The sequence below is a fragment of the Crinia signifera genome, chromosome 9, assembly GCF_055691185.1.
Source record: "Crinia signifera chromosome 9, ASM5569118v1, whole genome shotgun sequence".
Classification (NCBI taxonomy): domain Eukaryota; kingdom Metazoa; phylum Chordata; class Amphibia; order Anura; family Myobatrachidae; genus Crinia; species Crinia signifera.
The window spans coordinates 8,772,729-8,796,224 of NC_139225.1; the positions used below are offsets into that span (position 1 = coordinate 8,772,729).

General features: G+C 44.3%; 1 protein-coding gene across 4 annotated transcripts in view; it reads left to right on the top strand.

Annotated features, from left to right (window-relative positions):
* The window catches only part of DENND1A (DENN domain containing 1A), a 593,192-nt gene that overhangs the window by 10,836 nt on the left and 558,860 nt on the right, over window positions 1–23,496 (top strand). For all 4 annotated transcript variants that reach the window (XM_083161010.1, XM_083161012.1, XM_083161011.1 and 1 more), the window contains exon 2: window positions 18,549–18,619. In XM_083161010.1, coding sequence (XP_083017136.1) covers window positions 18,549–18,619 — 71 coding nt within the window. The remainder of the gene's footprint in view (window positions 1–18,548; window positions 18,620–23,496) is intronic.

Here is a 23,496-nt window from a genome sequence, read left to right on the forward strand (position 1 = left end):
TTTAATTGGTGATGGTTTTTTACTGAGGTGAAAAATCATCACTTCTTGACTTTTTTTAGTATGCATTTCGATGTGTTTTCGGGCAAAATTGCAAGCTTATTCACCAATGTCATTTCAACCCTGCAAAAAAATAATGAAAAGCCAGTTGACACCGCCCGCAGTTGAATACTGAAGCATTAAAATACATATAGGCGAAAAAAATACTCAACTTAAATACACCGTTTTTGGCTCAGACTTCCATTTCTGTAGAATCTTCATGAGCCATTGGGCGGCTTGCTGTAGGCACAGTGACCTTTATATGTTTGGGAAATCAAGGTGTTGGCACTATAGAGTAGGGGACCACCAATGGCTGGTGTTGGTAGAATTGCTGCTCGTGGACAAGGAGCATTAAGGATAGTCCGAGTGGTCTTTAATAACTGCACTTTTGGGTACTTGTGTATTAGCAGGGCGCCCGGCTATGCTATGCTAACAACGTACCTTAGGCTACATTGTCAGCGTAGTGTAGCCGGGCGCCCTGCTAATATCTGCCTTGATACTTACTGGGCAGCCGGCGGTGAAGGGCGGGCGTACATAATTCAGCGTACTGACGCTGGGGGAGCATCACTTGGTTTCCCTGCTCCCCTAGCAGCACTACGCTAATTGTGTACATTGGGGAGCGGGGATCTGGCACCAGCGCACACAGGAGGGGGCGCACAATGCTGCCGCCGGGGACCTGTAAGTATAAAGCACCACACACACACTAACAACGTCCTATCCCCACTGTCCACGTCATACCCCCAGTATCCATGTGGACGTGGAGTTCATTTTATAAAGTGTGGCGAGCAGACGCGGATACGTGTCCCCTCGCCGCGCTCGCCACACTTTATAAAATGAACTCCACGCCCACGTGGATACTGGGGGTATGACGTGGATAGTGGGGATATGAACCATTGTGTATTAGCACAGCTCCCGTTACGTAAATTACGTAGTTTACGTAGCCAGCATAGTGGTGTATGGGTGCCCAGCTAATACACAAGTACCCACTTTTGACCTGTTTAATGGTGTGGTAGTAGAGGGATGTCTCGCCTTCCAAAACAGCCCTGGTGGACTGTTACATGCAGCTGTTTCACCAGAGGTCCTGCTGGATATGTAATATAGAACTGTCAAATAGGTTTAGTCTGCCAACTTAAAATGTGATTAGTCCTCCCACCCCCCGAGCATCCCCTGGGGAACCTACTGGATGTGAGACCTATACTACCCCCTCTTGCATTGTTAGAAGATATAGGGGGGTATTCAATCTTTATCGAAATGGATTGTTTCTCGTTTTTTTTTTCACTTTTTCACATGGAAGAGTCCCCAGCTATTCAATCTAGTCATTTTTCGAGTATGTGAAATGTTTTTTTTCACAATGCATTTTCGTTTGATTCGTTAGCGATATTTCCACTTTTTCACTTTTTTTTTTATTTTTTTTTCGACTTTTCACTCAGACATATTCAATGATATGATACCGATATGAATGTTTCCGCGTGTATGCTCTTTTTCTCAATTTTCCTTTCACCATGTCACGGGTGATGAATTCATAGATTCAACTCTGTATTTTGTTAAGTAATGGCTCGTTTGATCTCCAGAATAAAATATATGCAGGATTGTTTGCCCTTATTTTGTTTTTTTGTTATTTGTGTGAAATATTAGTTGTTTTATTACAATTCACTTCCCAGCATTGATGCCATTGCAGTTGATTCCCAAGTGCCAGAGACAGGCCCCAGTTCTCAGCTGCTGTGGGAAAATGGTAAGTAGCTGATTCATGTGCCCCTGCACCACTGGTCTTCAATCTGTGACACTCCTGATGGAGGGCCATAGGTTGAAGACCCATTCCCTAGTTTAAACCCAAAACAAACCAAGGGCGCATGCGCTGTGTGCCAGGTGTAACTCGGTGCCATGTCTGTCTATAACAGGGCCACTACTGACCAGCTCTCTATGTTCCCATTAATGTTTCCCCTTGCAGGTCCTTGCGTCTCCTGCTGCTTCCGCAAACTGCCCTTTGCAGTTTGATGTCTGCCTTGATGCCATTGCAGTTGATTCCCAAGTGCCAGAGACAGGTTTCGCTTAGCGAAAAAGTCACGCCCATTTTTCGATACATTTCACTTTTTTCACTTCTTGCTGTCTCCGGAAAAAAAACCTTTGAATACATCGAAAAAAAAAATAGCGAAAAAGGATTCTTGATGCGAAATAAACGAAAACATATTGTTAAACGTAAAATAGTTTTTTTCGGAGCACATTGAATACCCCCCGAAGCCTTCTTCTTTTAGTAATATGTGTGAAAGGAGTCTTTGTGACCGTACAGGATATACAGTATATCATCTACCTCCGCTGTGCTGTGTAAGATTGGTGGAGAGCTGCTGTGTCTATGCAGAGCCCAGATAACACGCACACAGCACTGGAAGACCCGATGCACCCGTGTTTACATGCTGAGGTCATGGTTCCCAAGAAGGATACAAATATCCGCTGTTACAGGCAACAAATGAGGAAGTCTGAGGTCTTATCCTCCAATAATATATATACGATCTATAGGCCTATATTAAGTGGACGTTCGACATTTCTCGGTCATCTAACAATAACTGGTTTGTGTTCAAAATGATCTCGTACAAGAAACATACACAGATGCTAATTAGGGATCTAGAATTAAGATTAAGTATAATGAAGTAATCCCTCAGATTATTAAAAATAAGTATCCTATGTTTTATAATTGTGAAACAACATTTTGATTTGTTTTTCATTTTAGTGGTTCTATTACTACAGTGGGATTAAAAGTATTCAAGTTAGTAATACTAATTCATTGCCTCTAAATACCAGGATTTTGCACGTAAATGTGCATCATCCTGGGATTCACGTTTCTGCAAATGTAATACCCCTTTCACATTTGCATACCCGGGAATGTACCCTTTCATACTGGCCACCCATTCTGGAATGAAGTCGGGCGGGTGGCATCATCTGGAGGCTTATGTACCCAGGAATGTACCCTTTCACACTGGCCACTGACCCGGAATGAAGTCGGGCGGGTGGCATCATCTGGAAGCTTGGCCAGGGCAGCACCTCCTACTGCAGTGAATGGGATCTGGTCACGCTGACCCAGAATACCCGTTCACACTCTCCGCATCCCATGCCGATTCCGGGTTCTACCCAGGTCAGGACCTCGGTAGAGATCCCGGAATGCTGAACCCGGGATATTCGTCCAAGACCCTTTCACACTGAGCTAAATCCTGGGTTGATGTGCATTCATGTGCAAAAACCCAGGATATTTTTGCAAGTGTGAAAGGGGTTTAAACAAACCAGGATGTAGTCCCGGGTCTATGACCCTGCTCAAGACTAGAGTCAGGGCTGAGATTTGACTCCTCCTCAGGTCGCAATGGAAAAGGGATATTAGAACCTACTTCCCATGCCTGAGATAAGCTGCGCTGCGGATAACACAGGGTGACTTGGGGTTTCATACTACTTTGTACGTTAAGGCTCTCTATCCGTGGCTGTCTTCAACTGTAAGGCACTAAGGAGTATACTAAACAAATGCTAAGAAATCTTAGGCTATACTGACACAGTAATACAAAATCCAATCCAGTAATAGGCCATAGTGAGACATAGGTCAGGAAAAATCCAGAGAACAGCGTAGCCTTCGGAATGAAGCACCAGCAAAACATCCAAAGGTTAAAGACACAAGTGATCCAGCCAGGTAATGATCAGCAACAAGCTGAGGCTCTCGCATAAAACCTATAAGGCCACAAGTGTGCTGAAATCGCTGATGCTCGGATGACTGGGGAAACACACATTTGCCTATTGCCAGTGGCCTTGCCTGCTAATATCATAGGCTAGATTTAGAAAAATAATTTATAATGAGAATATATATGTATTGAATATACAGTTGTTTCGGCGGCTCCTATTTTCGACTCGATACTTCGCTCCGTGGGTGTACTAGCAATGGGGTCATTAGTGAAAGGGTTAATGTCGGAGCAGTAGGAGTTACTGCAATCCTGTTTATGAATTATTCATGGCTTTTTGCCATAGTGCTGGCTCAGTCATTTTCTGTCATCATTACCAGATGTAAAACTTGAAGACACATTTGTACATCAGGAAATCCGAAGGAAAAAAAAAAAGGAAACTTGTTAAGTAACAGTTTTGAAATATGTTGCGTTGAATTCACGGTGTCACACTGTAAATACGCCTTGCTTTGTGTGGGCGGACGTACCACTACCTACTAGTCTCCCAAGACCTTTATATTGCCTTTTTTAAGAAAGTAATTTTGTGTACATTTAGCCAGTTCTATTTTAAGAGAATTATTTTTGCTTACTGCAGGTGATCTGCCGGGCTGGTCGAAACACACCAAAAATAAACAGAACACTCCAAATTTTTGATGTAGTGCATTTTTACCCCCCACTAATGGGGTCCGGCAATCCGGCATAGAGGTGTAACATATTACCTACACAAATCATTTGCTTCTTAACTGCTCGGTTATGGATGTGTCCGCTGCGCTCATGAGCTAAAATATGACTTAACGACATAACACGTGCAATTTCCAAATAACTTTAACAACTGTCTAAATAGGCACGGCTTTCATTTGCAGCGGTCCTGTCACTACGAATTAACGTATACTGAAGCTGGTATATTTCCCCAGACACGTATTCATATTCTGTTAATCTGCTCTCTGTTGTAACGGGGCTCTTGTAATGTCAGTTTCATATTAGTAAAAAGAACATTTTGGCTAAAAAGCAGAATAGCTCTAAAAAGTACATTTGAAAAGTGAAATATATGTAAAATAAGCATAAAAAGATAAGCTATAGAGTACATTTAAGTGTTCCTTCTAGGATTTTGTGCGGGCAGGGCGCCGCTGCACGGGAGCAGCGCAAGGTGGGGTGGACCAGGCCCGCCGACGTCACAGTTGTGGGCGGTCCACGGCCGTCGATGTCACAAAAGGCGCGTGCCCGGGCAGCGACATCATGAAAAGGGGTGGGCCCGGCCGGTGCCTTCTCTGAAGGGGCGGGCCCGGCCGGCGGCGCCGCCACCAAAGTTGCTGTGCTGCCGGGGAAGCGCAGAGCATCGCCGTCTACGGCTTCCCCGAGCACACCGTTGGGGCAGGCACCCAGGCCCTTTTAGCGGGGCACTGCTAGAGGGGCAGGGCGCATTTTGCCCTTTAAAAATCCTTGGGGAAAAAAAACAAGATAGCAGCGCTATACATTTTGCATCGGTTAATAACAAGTGAATCAAGTTAAAAGAAAATTATAACAAATTTAATGGCACATAAAACGCAATTTATCCGGATATAAAATATCATCATATAATAAAAATTAAAATTCAAGACTTGATATAAGTGGAATTTTTGTGTATCATATAACCTGCGCTGGACGATTCAGAGTCCTGTATGGAGAAGTCCTTAAATGAACCACTGGATTGGGGAAGCCGCTGGAGGTTTTTTGAAATCCTTCTTTGAATTAGGGCAAGGGATACCCACGGATGGTATGACCTCAACGATGAGTGCAGTGAAAGTTGTAAGTCCCAAAAGTGATGGTACGTTCTCCCAGGTGTTTGAACTCTGGTCCAGGGAATTGGGCAGGTGGCAGGATCAATGAGCAGGTAAATGAATAGGAATCCACAGGGCACCTACGCGTTTCGCTGACCCCTGTCGGCTTTATCAAGGTGTCTATATGAGTGTGCCATGGGGGTATTTATACCCATACTTCCTGGTAGATAATTACCATACATAATTGATTCACTTGTAAATTGAATAGTAATAAGCTAAAAGACATGCTCGGAGACAGAACCAGATATTCTTTACAATCAACACCTAAAATTAGGCAAAAAATAGCAGGGCAAACCAATAAAAGATTAAATAAACTACATTCTATTTTCGTTGCAATGTTTATACTTCCGGGTCACTCCCGGATCAGTTAGATCATAACATACTTAAAATATCACAAATGCATTCCAGCAAATTTCCTTCAGTAGGATTTAATAGATAGGATATAATATACAGTGTAATTCTTTATAGGGTTCGTTTTTATCCTTGGGGAACACTACATTTGAGTTTGGATCAGTAGATTGACAATGTTTAGGCCAACAGTGAGTGAATGGTCAAGACCAATGGACAGAAGTTCGACACACAAATGGTCAACATTTTTTGTGCCATAACTTAGAACCTCGCAGCCTCGCTTGGTGGCTCGCTCCGCTCCATTTCTCTTGCCACAGGTTACTATTCCCAATAGATGTTCACGTTTAAAGTATATTAAGCAGATGTTGAAAAAAACACAGGTTTTACATGGCTTACATATCTTGGCCATTTTCAACTTGCTCTTTTGTACTGACAATTTTATACCAGGCAACCATATGTTGTCAACCTGCATTGTTGAGCTATCATCCAGATATTAATGCATTCTACGTGCAGGAATTGCAGTATTTTATTAAGGAAATAATCTGGGTTATAGTTTCTAGTATATTGTGTTCATAGTTTTTATACTGTATTATTAGATTTTGCATACTATTGGCAAAAGTTATTGTTGTTATTATTATATAGTTATTACTATATAGTTGCAATCTACAACATACGGTGGGCATTCAGTTATGTCTGGATTTTTTGAGGTGAGCCCCCTGCATTTTGTGGCGAACCTCGATATTTAATGGAATTTTTGCAAAACATTGAATATGGCAAGGGGGGTTGGATGGCTTTACTTTGCCCCCCCCCCCCCCCCCCCCCTCGCTGCCAGCATATCAAATCTTCTTTGTTGGAAAATAATCTACAACTATTAAAGCATCACATCAACGCTTTTGCGGACAGTCTGTCTCCGAAATGTTGATATGATGTATATTCCAACATTTTTATTGTACAAAGATTCAGTAACAGGAAAAGTATGATAAACCGTAAAATTGCAGGTAGATCGAAGTAGTCTAAGTACATTTTAACCTGAGTACAAATAAAGAGAACATGCATCTTACGATGCTGACGTCAGTGAACAGATTCATTCCACTAAGTTTCAGAACAATTCTAGAAACTGAATGAATTGTGAGTATAGAAGAAAAGGAGAGACCAATACAACTAAAAATAACTCACTAAAAATATTTTGTAACAACGGAGTGGATAGGGGGGTTAAGGGTGCAGGGGATCTGGTGTTGCCAGTCGGAGCGGTCAAGGGATAAGTGGGTACACATAGATTTTTGAGAGTGTGATATATTACCAGGGTGCGGAGTATTATGGTGAGAATACCACGGAAGCCAGATAGAATGGAATTATTTTACCGTGTTGTTCTGGATGCTAGTGATATACTCCATTTTTGCCACAAACCATGTTATGATGGTTTTAATATAAGTTTTCACACATTGGAAGACTGTGAGTGTTGCCGTTAGTCTATTTGTCGCAGTCCCTAGGGAGGGCACCACAGCACATTATCCATTTCCAGTGCATTGTGGTGTGTGTGTGTGTTCAGCCGAGCCGTTGCCGCAACCATGGGAATGTAATAGAAGCCGCCCTATTCACAGAGATAACTCCAACGCAGATTCCAGGGAGCACAGTCTAAGAGCAGTGGTGTACTGGTGGCTTATGAGTCTCAGGAGTTTCCTTATATACCCACTGACTGGTTGTTCTAGGTTCCTGAGGTCAGCTGAGCTTTGGACTGATTAGGATTGTTCAGAACCGAATCACATGATCGAAGAAAGATGGCGGTGCCATTGGAATCGGCGTGAACTAAAATCTGCTGTACTCCCAGCATCCAAACACCATCCAAGGTGCATTCCCCTCTGGATGAACATGACGTGCCAGGTGTCTACATAAGTGGCATTACAGTCTTGGATAGATAAGTGCTGAACTCTCGGGCAGAAGTAATGGCAGACTGTAATAATCCCGGCACTAGGGGCGGCAGCTTAACTGGCATACGGAGTCTTTGTGTTCCTTCTAGGAACTAAATGGGGCAGGGCGCTGGTGTATTTGGGGCAGCATAAGAGGGGCCCCCCTTTAGTGACGTTGGCGTGCCCGGGCCGGCGCTTCACTAAAGGGGGCGTGCCCGTCCGGCCCGGTCACTAAGGGGGGGGCGTGCCCGGGCCGCTGCGTCACTAGCTCCCGGGAAAGTGCCGGGCACCGCCATCTGCGGCGACGCTGGGCTTCTCCGGTGCACCCTGGCGGGACAGGCACTTTTAGCAGGGCGCTGCTAGAGGGGCAGGACGCATTTTGCCCTTTAAAAATCACACACCACAGCTTCACTCAGCAAGCATATGTCCCACCAAAGACACTCCCCCCGCATGGGGCGGCGCGCACCCCCGCGTGACATGCTCTGACTCAATGTGCGCACTGCTACTGACACTCTGGGCATCCATCCCACATGTCCTAGGGCCGCCTCAGTCTAACAGTGAGGAGCAGTATCCTTCATGGTGAGACAGGATGATTATTCCTCCTCCTATGATCTGTCACTAGCCGTGCATCTACCTCCTCCCCTATTCTCCGCCTCCAGGTCTATCAGTCTCCACCTCCATTTCTGAATTTGTGCATGTAGCTGCTGCCTCTGCGCTGCCCCATCTGACTCTTTCTGTTCCTGGTTCATCGTCCTGCTGGCCTCTGCTTTGTCCTACCCCTACTGCTAGTGCCCTTGAGCTGGCCCTGCTGTAGGGGGGGGGGTCAGTGATATATTTGTGGGTATAGAGTGATCAGTTATGTAGTGACGGGTATGTAGAAGTCATTAGTAGAGCAGAGTGGAGGCGGGTATAGAGGGGTCAGTAATGTAGTGTAGGCTGTAGGGGGGTCAGTAATGTGGCGGTGGGTATGTAGGAGTCATTAGTGTACAGGCAGTTATAGAGGAGCCAGTAGAGTAGAGGTGGGTATAGAGGGGTCAGTAATGTAGTGTAGGCTGTTGGGGGGTCAGTAATGTGGTGATGGGTATGTAGGAGTCATTAGTGTACAGGCAGTTATAGAGGGGCCAGTAGAGTAGAGGTGGGTATAGAGGGGTCAGTAACGTAGTTGAGGGAATAAAGGGGTCAGTAGTGTAGAGTAGAACTAGAGCCAGTGCTAGGGGGCACCAACCGAAATCTTGCCTAGGACATCAAATTGGCTAGGGCTGGCTCTGCCCAGCATGTACAGAGAAGAACAACTTCCCACAATATAAAAATGTAAATTTAATTTTTTTTTAAATACCTATGGTCTAAAAAAAAAGTATGTTTTTAAAAGTAAAAAAAAAAATAGATGCTCAGTCTAATTTTAGAATAAACAATTTCTGCGCAGTTTGTGTCATTCATTTGAGCGCTGTAAACAGTGAGGGTTATGTAATGGGTTCCAAGTTTAAGGAACTGGCGTGTTTTCTGCGATTTTACTGTAAATTGCAAGCCGCAATTACTTGTAATGATGATTTTGGCATTACAAGTAATTGCAACATTATAGTTTTCGGTGAACTTGCCGAAAACACGCCAGATCCATAAACTCGGAACCTATTGCATAGTTCCCAAACTGGCTGAAGGGGAGAAATCCTTTGTCCAGTTTTACCTTTTTATATAGATTTAGCTTTGGAAGATGTCAGAAACGTTTGCCGAGACTCATAAAATGCTCCTCATTATAACCGTGTCAGGACTGCAGTATCTTTAACATTCTGCAAGCAAGTCAAAAATAGCATTTGTATATTCCATTTACAGGAAGCCAGCCATTCGTTAGTATACAGCCACAGGATCCTCTCTTTCATGGTTAATGCTATATATCTGCATGACACATACAGTATACTTGTATAAATACACAATTTTCATAGGTCATGCATGGGTCATATAAAAATTCCAATATTTGGTAAATTTGACGTATACTGAACAAAGACTCAAATTTCTATAAGGAGAATTCCAAAACGTATTCTCAGAAAATATTCCTTTATTAAATATTAGACTTAAACTCTGAGTACAATGAACAGATGACACCTGTCCATAAAAAACTTCGAAGATTATCTTCCAGCTGCTTCCCCGTGGGCAGCTCAGACCGAATGCAACCATGTCATCAAGTGGTGGCCTTTGATGGTACATAAATAAGTGTCCCATTATTACTACCGCACAGGGGTCCTGGACATTGGACCTTGCAGTTCTGCTGTGTGCGTGGAGGGAGTTAAATGTTAAATATTTACTCTGGGCCATTATTACTGTTTAATGGTATATTGGATACAGTTGTACATTTCTAGAAACCTGTTTTTTTTTTTTGCCAAGCTACACTGCTTTGTAGTCTCTCCTCTCAGCCATGTCCGCCACATTTTAATCAACTGGATCTATTCCGAATACGTAATCATATAATCGCATTTGACGCATTATAGCCCATGACTATAATGTACTTTTTGTTTCCCATGTTGTGTGAGCATGTGTAGTCTAATTCTCCACTAGAATGGATAGATATCCAAGTAGTGCACAAATCAGGCAAAGTGTATGAATGTAGAGGAGTGCTAGACAGAAATAGAGGAAGGCAATGGAAGTGACTCCTCTACTGAGCAAAAATGCAGTTTCTGAATAATGTCCTTTACAGAATATTATTGTGTTCTAGCGAAACATTTTGAGGGGTCACTGTGACGTGCGTGGTGATTGCACAAAGGTACTCCATGACTGATGTTGTCACTCATTTACGTAATTCATATGTGATGTATATCTGAGAGTATCTGTACACGTAACAAGTAACGAGAGAATGTTAGTGTGAAATGTGTACGCAATACTTTTTAGTCAGTGTTTAGATGTATACTGTTAGGCTTACAAACGGGTGCCGGACGGGGTCCCAACGTCGGGATCCCGACTGTCAAAACACCGACAGTCGGGTTCCAACGGCCGTCGTCTATTTTCCCTCATGAAGGGCCACGACCCCCATAGAGGGAGCCCGCAAGGGGCTTTGTTGCGCTCGCCATGCTGTCTGGGTCCGGCCAGTCGGGATCCCGACGGTCGGGGTCCCGACTGTCGGACCCCTGTACCACACCCCTTACAAACTCCCTTCCCTGAAATTTGTTTTATATGTATAATGTTAGAATTAAAGTTCTTTTACGCTGCAGTGTTTTGTTTCCTAAATGATAATTTTGCTGTTCGTTTCCCTAGTGCTTTACACCGGTTTGGATTGTTTTAGTATTCTGTTAATTAATAGTAATAAAATGGTCAGGAGACCCTTTTATACTTTTTGTGACATGTTAACATATTGAAAAAAGACATATTAGAGAACATGCGAACATGCTTTTATCGTCTGCTAGACTGTATACCTTAATGTGAAAATGATCACATACACTGGATTCATATGGAGTCTTTGGTCTTTTTTTGTATAGCAGGTCACTGCATACCCGATCAATTCCACAGGCAAGTATAGTTACAGCAAGCAACATACAGGTAATCACAGTGTAGTACAGGTTCTTCCAAATGCTCCAGTGGTCCCTGCCATAACCCACACCCCGGCCTATCACTTGGGCAGCTACCCTCTGCCCTGGAAACACTTATATCAGGAGAGCACAGGTGCTGCTGCTTACCCAACCTTGCTTCTGCTACTGCCTGGATCTTCCACATTACTCTCGAGTAGAGATATGCTGTCTCTGCCCCACTTAAGGTGGCCATACACAGGCAGATTTATCTTCAGATCTGGCTGGTTGGAACAAAAACCTGGTTATGGATGAGAGCTAATTACAGTTGACCATTTGCTTGGAAAACTGACAAACTGTCACTCATCCATAACCATGTTTTTGTTCCAACCAGCCAGATCTGAATATAAATCTTACTAGTGTATGGGCACCTTTTGGTTTTAGGTAATCCTGATTTCAGCTGCCTGTCACGTATTTGGCTTCAACTGCAGTAAAGTTTATTATTGAGAGGAAACATTGTCAGAAACTCATGAATTGAATTCATTAATGCAGACCCATACTTTTAGGATTGGCCCATAACCAGGACAGTGCCAATGATTCTCATCAGGGACCCCTACAAGGTTTGGGCTTTGCTGTTCCTGACATGCAGGTGGTGCCCTTAAGTACAGGGGCTGGTATACACTGGATCTGGAACTGGTAATTCATCATGAGGCGTATAGTAGGGGAATCATCAAGCTTGGTCGTAACTGGATGGAAGAACTCAGGAACAGTGACAGGAAGGCAAGTTAAATTTGGCCAGATTGTTACTGCTGCTGGCACCAATGACCACCCACCTGTGGCACTTCCTGGATTAACAAACTAATACGCCACCCAAATAATCAACATTTTTGAAAATCATTTTGTACATTTTCTGAAATATACTGTAGGACACAACCAAACATATTCACTTGCACATATAAACTTGAATAAATAAAATTATAAGATCCTATTAAAATCTAAACTTTACATTTGTTATGAGCAATCATAAAATATTAAGGAACAAACATAACATTTTTGAAAAATCTGTTTTTTAATTATTTAACCATTTGACCATAAAATTGTTGATTTCCTTATTTATTTTTATTAAGGGGGGGATTGAAATGTTTGTGTCCGCGAGCAGTTGTGTAAAAAGTAGCCAGTTCGGTTGTCAAAACAGCATTTTTTGTGTCGCTCTTTTCATATCACTCTACCACTTTGGTATAGGTGTGAGCAGAGTGTTGAAAAGAACACTTAAATAGCGCCTCCGATCGCCCGTGACTTTTAGATGGGAGTTCAGACGCACATAAACAATAATGCAATATGTAGATGCAGCCTTAAGTGAGAAAATCCCTAATCGGCATTTTCCACATTACAATTGCAATGTAGGAATTTAGGAAAATGTGACCACAGTCTAAGTGCCGGTGGGGGAGGTAACGTGACGGCGGGGGCGCGGTCTAGACCAGAGGTGTGCCTGGACCACTTGCGGGGCATATCGGCACATGCAACCAATGCAACAGGAAAGTCTAAGTAAGTGTTGACATAGTATTGGGGGTTGCACGGTCCAGACAGCGGGATGTGTGTTCAGGCCGTTTTCAATTCCCTGTTTACCCATCTCTGCGATGTGATAGCACGATCTTGCACTCAAATTTATTAAGGTTCTGACAAACAAAAGTATATAGTTGATTAATGTTTCATGAAAGAAATACAATTTTCTATTGGACATTTACTTGTATGTACTCTTTCTTATAAACTTATCTCGACTTTTATGTCATACTTTACATTTCTCATTTGATTGTTGAAAGCTGTGCGTAACAGCTGTGTGGTGTTCTCTGCTTGGTCTTGCTGCATACAAGGCAATAGCCCTAACTCTGGGACGCTTGTTCTCGGTTTGGTCTTGCAATAGTCCTTCCTCTGGGACGCTGCTTAACCAAACAAACACATCACTTTTTCAGACATCAGAACTTCATGTGGTAGAATTTATTTAAACAGGTGCTGTAACGCATAGCAACCAACTGTTTCAGTGTTGCCCCCTTCCTTGGTAACTATGCATTTTACACACACTGCAGAACATGCAGTAATTCCTGTCAATTGTCACAAAAATTTGGCCCAGATCTGATCATATCAAATGAATAATAACTGGACAAGTTAATTATTAAAAGATATCTGTAGATGACATCTACTGACCTGTACTTAGCCATCCAGTTATTTATTTATTTATTACCAGTTTCTTATATAGCGCACACATATTCTGCAGCGCTGTACAGAGAATATTTGAACATTCACATCAGTCCCTGCCCCAGTGGAGCTTACAATCTATATTCCCTACCACATGTACATGCACACAGACATACTAGGGTTAATTTAGTTGGAAGGCAATTAACCTACCTGTATATTTTTGGATTGTTACAATGGAATGGAATTTACTCAGCCAAGCTCATATAATTCACCCATTTAAATAGGCATATACTGTATCACGTTGAATATAAACCAGATTTGATCATTCTGTTCATTGCCGTTTATATGGGCCTAGAAGTGCCACTTGGGAATACAGACCTTATCCTTCATGGATTTCTTGATAACTTGCTGAAATCCCCCTTTGACTTGACAAGTAAACACTGTGTTTGGTGAAATTTGAATTGTGCGATGGCTACACAGGGGTGTAACTGAAGGTTTGTGGGACCCATAACAAAATCTTGAAAGCCCCTCCCCCATTCCACCACCATTGTCACTATACTGTCCCATAGGGCAGTATTCAATGAAAAAAATTCTCTGTGCATGGCGAGAGATTTTTTCTCTCGCCATGCACTCTCCATGTTCCGGAGCCTCCTGCTCCCACTATTCAATGTATTTTAGACTCGCCGCCACTCGCGGCGAGTCTTAACCCCTGCAGCGGACGAGCGTCCGCGGCAGGGAGCTTTCAGGGAGCCGGGGGACGGAAGCAGCCAGAGAGATTAAAGTCTCCCTGGCTGCTCCAGAGGAAGGTTGAGGGGAGGTGGGCTCCCTGGGACCCAGGCAGCACAGGCTGCCCCCCCCCCTATAGCCAGCGGGGGACCCAGTATTCACTGCACCCGATCGTGCATATTAACGATCGGGTGCAGTGAATATATGAATATCTAATGAGCGGCTCGAGCGCACAGTCCCCCTGTCAAAAAATATTTTTTTTTTATTAAATATATATTCATGTGCTATAAGCACATGAATAAAAATAACATGCCCCTTCACAGAAAAAAAAACCTGATTTTTTGACACCAAAATTAAAAAAAAAACCCTTTTAGTTTAAAAGTTCACATTCCAGCTCTCCATCAAAAGATGGAGAATTTCTACACGGAGAGAGACGGCGAAAATCACTTCGAAAGACGGAGAATATTTCACATTGAATAGGGTGGTTCACTTTTGGAGAGCAAAATGCTCCGTCCAAGGCGAAAAAAGCTAAAATTCTCCATAAAACACAGAGAATTTTTCTCATTGAATACTGCCTAGAGGGGCAGAAGAAAGAGTGGGGGAAGTGAGAGACAAGGTGTCTGGGAAAGAGAGCGCAATAAAGGGGTTATCAGAGCGCGTGAGAGAGAGGGCATCATGGAAAAAGAGGGAATGAGCGAAAGAGGAGGGTGAGCGTGCCAAGAGAGAGAGAGGATGGGAGGTAGAGAAAGGGGGTGTCAGAGAAAGAGAGATAATGTCTGGGAGAGAGAGACACACACAGGTAGAGGGGGTGGAAGAGGGAGAGAGAGTGTCAAAAAGAGAGCAAGAACCATGTCCGGGGTAAGGAAAGAGAGACTATTTCAGGGGGACAGAAAGTGGGAGGGAGAGGGACAGTGTCATAGAGAGAGTCGGGGGAAGGAAGAGAATGACAGTGTCAGGGGGTGAGGGAGGCCTTTTCAGGGAGAAAGTGAGCTTGGAGGGAGAGGGAGAGACAAAGGGAGGGTTGAGAGAGATATTGTCATGAAGGGAGGCAGTGTCAGGGAGATAGAGAGGGAGGTAGAGTAAACAGAAGAGACACTACTTGATTACAGCAAAGAACAGGGTGGGGACAGACAACAGACGAGGTAGTGTATAGGGGGACAAGGATGGACAAATGGGCGGCAGCATATAGGGATTTGACTGACAAATCACCATGTGGGGGCAACGATGGAAAGATGGATGGGGGGGGGTGGGGTTGGCATAAAACAAAAAATGAAGGAACGGAGTACCATATGGGTGCACAGACTGCCAGACCGATGGACGAGGGCACAGTATAGAGAGAGCTGACAGACTGATAGATGGGGGGGGGGCATAGATAGACAGGCAAAGCACCATTGGGGGCATATACTGATAGGCTGATGGAGGCATACACAGAGGGACAGAGCACCATATGGGGGCACAGACTGATGGAGTGGGGCATAGACGGATGAGCAGATTGGGAGTGCTCACCAGGACTGGTTTTGTCATCTCCAAGAAGCAGTTCCATGTTCCTCTCCTCTGGGCAGCAGCTCGCTGATTGGCTGAGCATCCGGCCAGTCTTTTCAAAATCAGCAGAGCTTCCAGCACGACCGCCCAGCAGATAGTGCTACAAGCTTCCAGCTGCGGCTGCCGCTCCCCGAGGCAGTGCTGTCTTCCCCATTGGGGTGGGCCCCTAGAATACTTGGGCCCCTGGGAAACTGCTCATTGAGCCCAATAAGAAAGATGGCACTGGGCATCCTACGGAAGTGTCACATTGAAATTCACTGACCTATTCCTTTTGGTGGGGTTTCCAGAATATACCTTTTTATATATGAAATACTCAGATTCTTCATCTGTTTAAAAACAGGTCAAATGCAGATTCGAAATCATCCAACCACAAAATATCATGTAGTTCACCTGTTTCCTTGTTTATGGGGTAATCTACTTACCCCAGTGACAGCTCATTGGCAGTATGCTTAATTCATGAAACTGTTTTCAATGTCTCAACGCTAATTAGACTTGGTGGCTATTTACTTTTGTAGTGTATATAAGTTTTTATATATATTTGCGAGCAATTTCTAGTGCAGGCAGTGAAACTATAATATCATCTGAATTCTTGTCAGAGATCCAAAGTTATCAGTAATATACTCGGTGTGAGTTGCCTGGGACTGCCACCTACCCCCACACATAGTGGGAAGATGGTCACGAAATCTCATCTCCTTTAGCAATCACTCAGTATTGGCAGAGATGTGTGTGATCACTTGGAGGCTTCTCCTGGCAAGGTGCCACGTTATTGTAGATAATCATATTGTATACCTCCCTCGGAATCGCTTCTCCTTTTGTCTAGAAAACATGAATACACACCATGAGCCATATAGGCTATGAGTACAATTCTTTGTATGCTTTCATTTTATTAAAAATGGACCTTTTTTTAAAGCTGTAAAAATAATTACAGGTTAAATATCCCTTATCCAAAATTATCCGGACCAGAAGAATTTTGGATAACGGGTTATTCTATATTTTGGAATATTTTTATATTTGAATGGGATATCTTGAGGTATCTTGCATGTATGTTGCACAGTCACATCAAACACCTGAAATACACACAGATATATTTTATTTGTGCGTGAAACAAGGTTTCAAAACCTGAAACATGAAGTTTGTGTACTATCTCAGGCACTGAATCTGAATGCCAAGCAAACGCGTCCTTGCGCATTTTATTTCAGTTACATGTTATTTCCCCAGTAGTGCCAGTTACAGATCTATCTAGTAAAAAAAAAAAGTAAATTTTGAAGACTTGGGTATGCAATGTGGGATCACGGCTGTCGATAACTGCCGACAGCCGTGATCCAGGCCCGTTTGCGGTTAGATCGACCGCATAACGGCAGACGGGATTCAATGTCATGCCTGCCGATGGGTGCAAAGGGGGCGTGGCCGCGAAAACGGCCGTGGATTGTCGATCTGCAGCCCGGATAACGACAATTCACGGCCGTTATCGGCAGAACGGGCCCGACAGCTTCTGAAGCCAGGCCCATTCTGCCTTCATCCAGCATCAATGGTGTCGTTAATGACAGCATTGAATAGGGAGCTGTCGCTATTTCCCACGTCGGAAATAGCGGCGGCAGATTGCATATCCCCCTAGGGTTTTCAGAATAATTTGGATAATGGATATTTGGATAAGGGACACTCAATCTGTACCCCCTTAAAACTTATAAAGCTGATGGTAATATCATGTGTCTCTTTTTCATTTCACCTTTGATAATTGCCTCTGCAATTTATTGTATATTTTACCATTGTCAGTATTGCAATTGCTCATTCATTCATTCATTCATTCATTCATTCAATAAAAATAGTAAAAAAAAAAACAAGAAAAAAACCAAAATTCTTTAGAACCCTCAGTAGGCACCTTGTGCCAGAAGCTGACATTGCATCTTTTTCTGGAGTCAATGTAGTTTTTGGTTTATACTCATTAATTTAAAAAAAAACAAACAAACAAAAATGATTTGTAAATGTCTGAAGTTGGTTCTTAACATTTACAGTTGCTAATGTCACAAACATATTTCATATATGGACGCTTTGCTGCTAACTTCACATCTGCCACCTTAAAGAAATACACATAGCAGCATAACTTATCTTTTCGGGTCTTCTACCCTTACGGATTAATGGATTCCAGCTGCGGTGTTAAAGGGTTTGTAGAGTAGGGAATGGCTCCATACATATACCTGGAAAGCGTGATAGTGAAGCCTGAACTTTGCAGAGATTGGCTCTCTCCATATTTATTTACAATAGTAGTTACATGTGATGCATTACTGGGAGGAGGGAAGCAACCTCAGTACCATGTAGGGTGAGGCTAGTAGCTGCTTAAAGCTGGACCTCTGACAATTATATAATTGTAGACTGCTTGTGCAGAGTAACACTCCCCTTTATACTACATGCTGAGCAGGTAGGTGTTGTGTGTGTCCGTCCAAATGGGCCATGTATTTCGGAAATAGTTACAGCTTTGCGTTCATGTCTCCATCACACACAAATATCTTTATAGCATTATGTTATATCGTATGTTGATGATTACCGTTGGTTAGCCATAAGCTAGTGAGTAAATTTTGCTTATGACAAATACAGTTTTGTTCCCCTTTTTAAGCTCTATTTCCTGCTCTTCACTCAATAATCAGTTACATATATCACAACTTGGCTGCTCATCGCTTTCTGGTTGATTTGCTGAATGGGAAATCAATCCAAACAGCCCAGTTCTATTCTACAGAGAGTTTTTGTTTTAAGGTTCAGTCAATGTTGTAACTTACTAACACAAACACATTTATTTTATTCCAGGCAAAACCCAGACACCACATTTGAAGTTTATGCGGAAGTAAGCCGCCCTGGAATAAGCGAATACAACGAAGGTATTTATTTTTATTTTTTTATGCTAACCTATTATGTTTCGCCCACTTATCTCTCCTCCGTTACTGACGGTAGCCTTAGAAAATGTTTGGCACAAGAGTGGTGAATAAGGTCCAGCGTATAGGGGAAGTCAGAGAATGAGCTGGACCTCGGGGAGAGCATTCTATGAAGCTTGAAGTTACTATTATTTCACAAATCCCAGCAGAATATAAGTGATGGAATCCTTAGACCGCCAAACTAGTTTAGAGTTTAAACACCCATTTTCCGAGCTTATAAAGTGAAATCTGTGTGTGAGACAGTTACTACAGAGTAGCTGCTGCCAGAAGAAGCTGCGGTTTTGTATAGGCAGGTAAGATCACACAGACGGGGCGGCCGAGCATCCTGCATTTTAGATCTTGAAGTGTGGGGGGCTCTTGAGGGATGCAATTAATGATGTTATGCAGACTTGCTGTGGCTCTCCGGGTTGCAAGAGAGTACCTTTAGGGAGATGGGCTCCCTGCTCTACCAAGCAGCTTTGTTAGACAAAGTGCCCTCCGGTACTGTAGCTTCACCTTGCTCCGCACTTCAGAACAATGCTGGTACGACTTTCCCTCTGATGGATGCTGTGGCTGTCGCGTGTTCAGGATTTTATACAGTGCTGTTACCTTTAATCTTGCACACTCATCCTTCTGAAAAATAGTAGTTTCTCTGAATGGCTGACGCATGCTGTTACCATTCTTGTAAATGGTTTTGCAAATGTATTGTTCTAAAAAAAAAAAATGGCTTCTTTCCTAGGTGCTCAATTTTTTGAGAAGTATGTCACCTACTCACGTTTCTTATTTTCAAGCGTGCCTGCTCGTCCCATGGAGTGATGCCACAATGACTGTTCTAAGGATTTGCATAATGAAACAAGCACCTTGTGATTCAATCAAATGCTTTTCCGTTCATAAGGGTGGATTTTATCATTGTTGTCTATTGTCACCGTATGTTGTCTATAGTCACAAGTAGCGATGCCAATCTCGGGGCATTTTTTCAGTCCCGGGAATTGGAATTGAAAAATGCTCAATCCTGGGATTGGCATCCCGCAAAGAAAATTGCCCCAGGGCCCCACATTGACTTACTTTTGAGGAATGGCGGAGGGGGGCAGACGGCAACGGTGCGGAGGTGGGTATGACACGCGCGGCCGGGAGAGGCCCCGCAGTGAGTGGGTTCCGTCGCTGGTGGTGCAGCGCTGGTGGTGGTGGGCATGTGCTCATACGCTGCCCGGCATTAAACTGCGCATGCGCAGTCTAATCCCCAAATCCTAGGATTGGATACTCCGATCCCAGGATTGAAATCCCGGACATTTTTGGCCAAATCCTGGGATCCCGTCAATCCTGATCCCGGGATTGGTCACTCTAGTCACAAGTATTTTTTATGTTTTTTTCTTCTTTTTTTTTTTAATACTTTTAAATATTTTTTTATTTTAATGTTTACTACTTTGGGGGAAATTTACTAAGATGGAAGTTCTATTGAAGATAAGATGTTGCCCACAGCAACCAATCAAAACTCACTTATTTATTTAGCACCTTCTAGAAGATAATAGAATGAAATTGGTTGAGCATAGCAACATCATATCGTCCATAGAACTCACATCTAAGAAAAATGTGCCCCTTTGAGTGGTAAATTTACTAAGTATCGTGTGTGGTTGAGAATTCTGGGGCTTGTTTTTGACACTCGGAGATTTACTAACTATACATGATGTGTAAACACACAGCTGAACATGCAAATGGCAGTCTATACACCATCAAACAAACTTGTAAGTACTTTCCATAGACAGGAATACAGCACAGAGTTTATGGAGAAATGTATTTAAAACATTGACCAAAAATAGGAGAATCGAGAGTTGTCTGTGAGCAGCACGTTCTGCAGAAGATCATTGTGATCAGTGCGGTCCGCCTGTGTGTCGTTGTGATCAGTGCGGTCCGCCTGTGTGTCGTTGTGATCAGTGCGGTCCGCCTGTGTGTCGTTGTGATCAATGCGGTCCGCCTTTGTGTCGTTGTGATCAGTGCGGTCCGCCTGTGTGTCGTTGTGATCAGTGCGGTCCGCCTGTGTGTCGTTGTGATCAGTGCGGTCCGCCTGTGTCTCGTTGTGATCAGTGCGGTCCGCCTGTGTCTCGTTGTGATCAGTGCGGTCCGCCTGTGTGTCGTTGTGATCAGTGCGGTCCGCCTGTGTCTCGTTGTGATCAGTGCGGTCCGCCTGTGTCTCGTTGTGATCAGTGCGGTCCGCCTGTGTCTCGTTGTGATCAGTGCGGTCCGCCTGTGTGTCGTTGTGATCAGTGCGGTCCGCCTGTGTGTCGTTGTGATCAGTGCGGTCCGCCTGTGTGTCGTTGTGATCAGTGCGGTCCGCCTGTGTGTCGTTGTGATCAGTGCGGTCCGCCTGTGTGTCGTTGTGATCAGTGCGGTCCGCCTGTGTGTCGTTGTGATCAGTGCGGTCCGCCTGTGTGTCGTTGTGATCAGTGCGGTCCGCCTGTGTGTCGTTGTGATCAGTGCGGTCCGCCTGTGTGTCGTTGTGATCAGTGCGGTCCGCCTGTGTGTCGTTGTGATCAGTGCGGTCCGCCTGTGTGTCGTTGTGATCAGTGCGGTCCGCCTGTGTGTCGTTGTGATCAGTGCCGTCCGCCTGTGTGTCGTTGTGATCAGTGCCGTCCGCCTGTGTGTCGTTGTGATCAGTGCCGTCCGCCTGTGTGTCGTTGTGATCAGTGCGGTCCGCCTGTGTGTCGTTGTGATCAGTGCCGTCCGCCTGTGTGTCGTTGTGATCAGTGCCGTCCGCCTGTGTGTCGTTGTGATCAGTGCCGTCCGCCTGTGTGTCGTTGTGATCAGTGCCGTCCGCCTGTGTGTCGTTGTGATCAGTGCCGTCCGCCTGTGTGTCGTTGTGATCAGTGCCGTCCGCCTGTGTGTCGTTGTGATCAGTGCCGTCCGCCTGTGTGTCGTTGTGATCAGTGCCGTCCGCCTGTGTGTCGTTGTGATCAGTGCCGTCCGCCTGTGTGTCGTTGTGATCAGTGCCGTCCGCCTGTGTGTCGTTGTGATCAGTGCGGTCCGCCTGTGTGTCGTTGTGATCAGTGCGGTCCGCCTGTGTGTCGTTGTGATCAGTGCGGTCCGCCTGTGTGTCGTTGTGATCAGTGCGGTCCGCCTGTGTGTCGTTGTGATCAGTGCGGTCCGCCTGTGTGTCGTTGTGATCAGTGCGGTCCGCCTGTGTGTCGTTGTGATCAGTGCGGTCCGCCTGTGTGTCGTTGTGATCAGTGCGGTCCGCCTGTGTGTCGTTGTGATCAGTGCGGTCCGCCTGTGTGTCGTTGTGATCAGTGCGGTCCGCCTGTGTGTCGTTGTGATCAGTGCGGTCCGCCTGTGTGTCGTTGTGATCAGTGCGGTCCGCCTGTGTCTCGTTGTGATCAGTGCGGTCCGCCTGTGTGTCATTGTGATCAGTGCGGTCCGCCTGTGTGTCATTGTGATCAGTGCGGTCCGCCTGTGTGTCATTGAGATCAGTGCGGTCCGTCTCGTGTCATTGCGCAAATAAATGGTTACAATTTAGAAAAAGAAATGTATGGGGGTCACATATCGTCCACTTGCCACAAATGTGTAACTGGGCTCTATGAGCCAGTATTGGTTGTGGAAATATGTATTTCCATGAACCAGCATCAGGTTCAACAAATGGGGGAGAGGGGGGGGGGAGAGGGGGGTCGTAGTATCTTAGCCATGATGTTTTATGCATTATGGGCTTCCTAGTACAAAACCTTACCCTCCCCAGCCCCAACGTCTCAGCTAGACCTCTGAAAGCTCACCCCGAGTATACCTCAGAGCGGTGGATGCAAGGTTGTGTAAAAATAGAATCAAATGTTGTCTGTTACATTGGGACTACAAGTCCCAGCAAGCCTGCCCCGAATACCTACACTTTGTGAGCCACAAGCACCAGCATTCACAGTAACTGGTGAGCTGGCACCTGTTATCCCACTGTAAAGAAAATATTTTAAAAAATGAGAAGACACGTACAGCGTATGGTTTAACCCTTTATTTCACACCCGCACTAGCACTCACGGTACAAACTCACCTTCTCCATGGCGCTGATTAGTCCCCTTGTCCAGTAGTAAACCTACGATACAGCAGATACAGGAGTCCTGTATATACAGACTGTGGTTTCCGGCACCTAAATACTGATTGACTAAAGGTGCGTAGACAAAATTTAAAACGATGTGCACAATAAGACCAGTCATAACAATGCTTTTGTGTTTGTCGTCTAGAGTGTACACACTATTATAACTATTGTATAACTATTTTTAACATTGCACGTATTAACATGTCCTATGTCACCTGTACAATTTGCTGAAATACTGCTCCAAACTTGCAAGGAATCTCCACCCTGTTACACTATTGCCTACAGCCACTCATTGTTGCAGCGCTCTCCAGCCTTTCAGTGAACAAACTGCATTCTTTTACAACTAAATATTTCCAAGGTCCTGAGGACCTGATGAAAATTTCTTCACCCCAGTTCCTATATTTTTTTACGTGCTTGAGTCCCTTGTCCTTATTTTCACATCAAAGATATAGCTTTTTTTGCCATAATTCTTTCATGAAGTCTACTTCTGGAAAGATTTTTCCAAACAGTAGATGGGTGTACAGCAGTGCGTCTCTAGTCCTCATCGTTGTCCATTCTTTTTGCTTCTTCTTCATAAAACCCCAGTATGCTTTTGATTTTGATTTCCTGATTTTCCTGGGAGAGACCTTGCTGATGCAGTATAACGACCGTGTGTGTTTTTTCTGTCCTCTGTTTCATCATGGTGTATGACCTGTGACATGAAACGGTTTTCCACAACCTCACCTTTGTAGTAGAGTTTGGCTGTTCCTCATCCAGTTTTAAGCCTCCTGTTTCA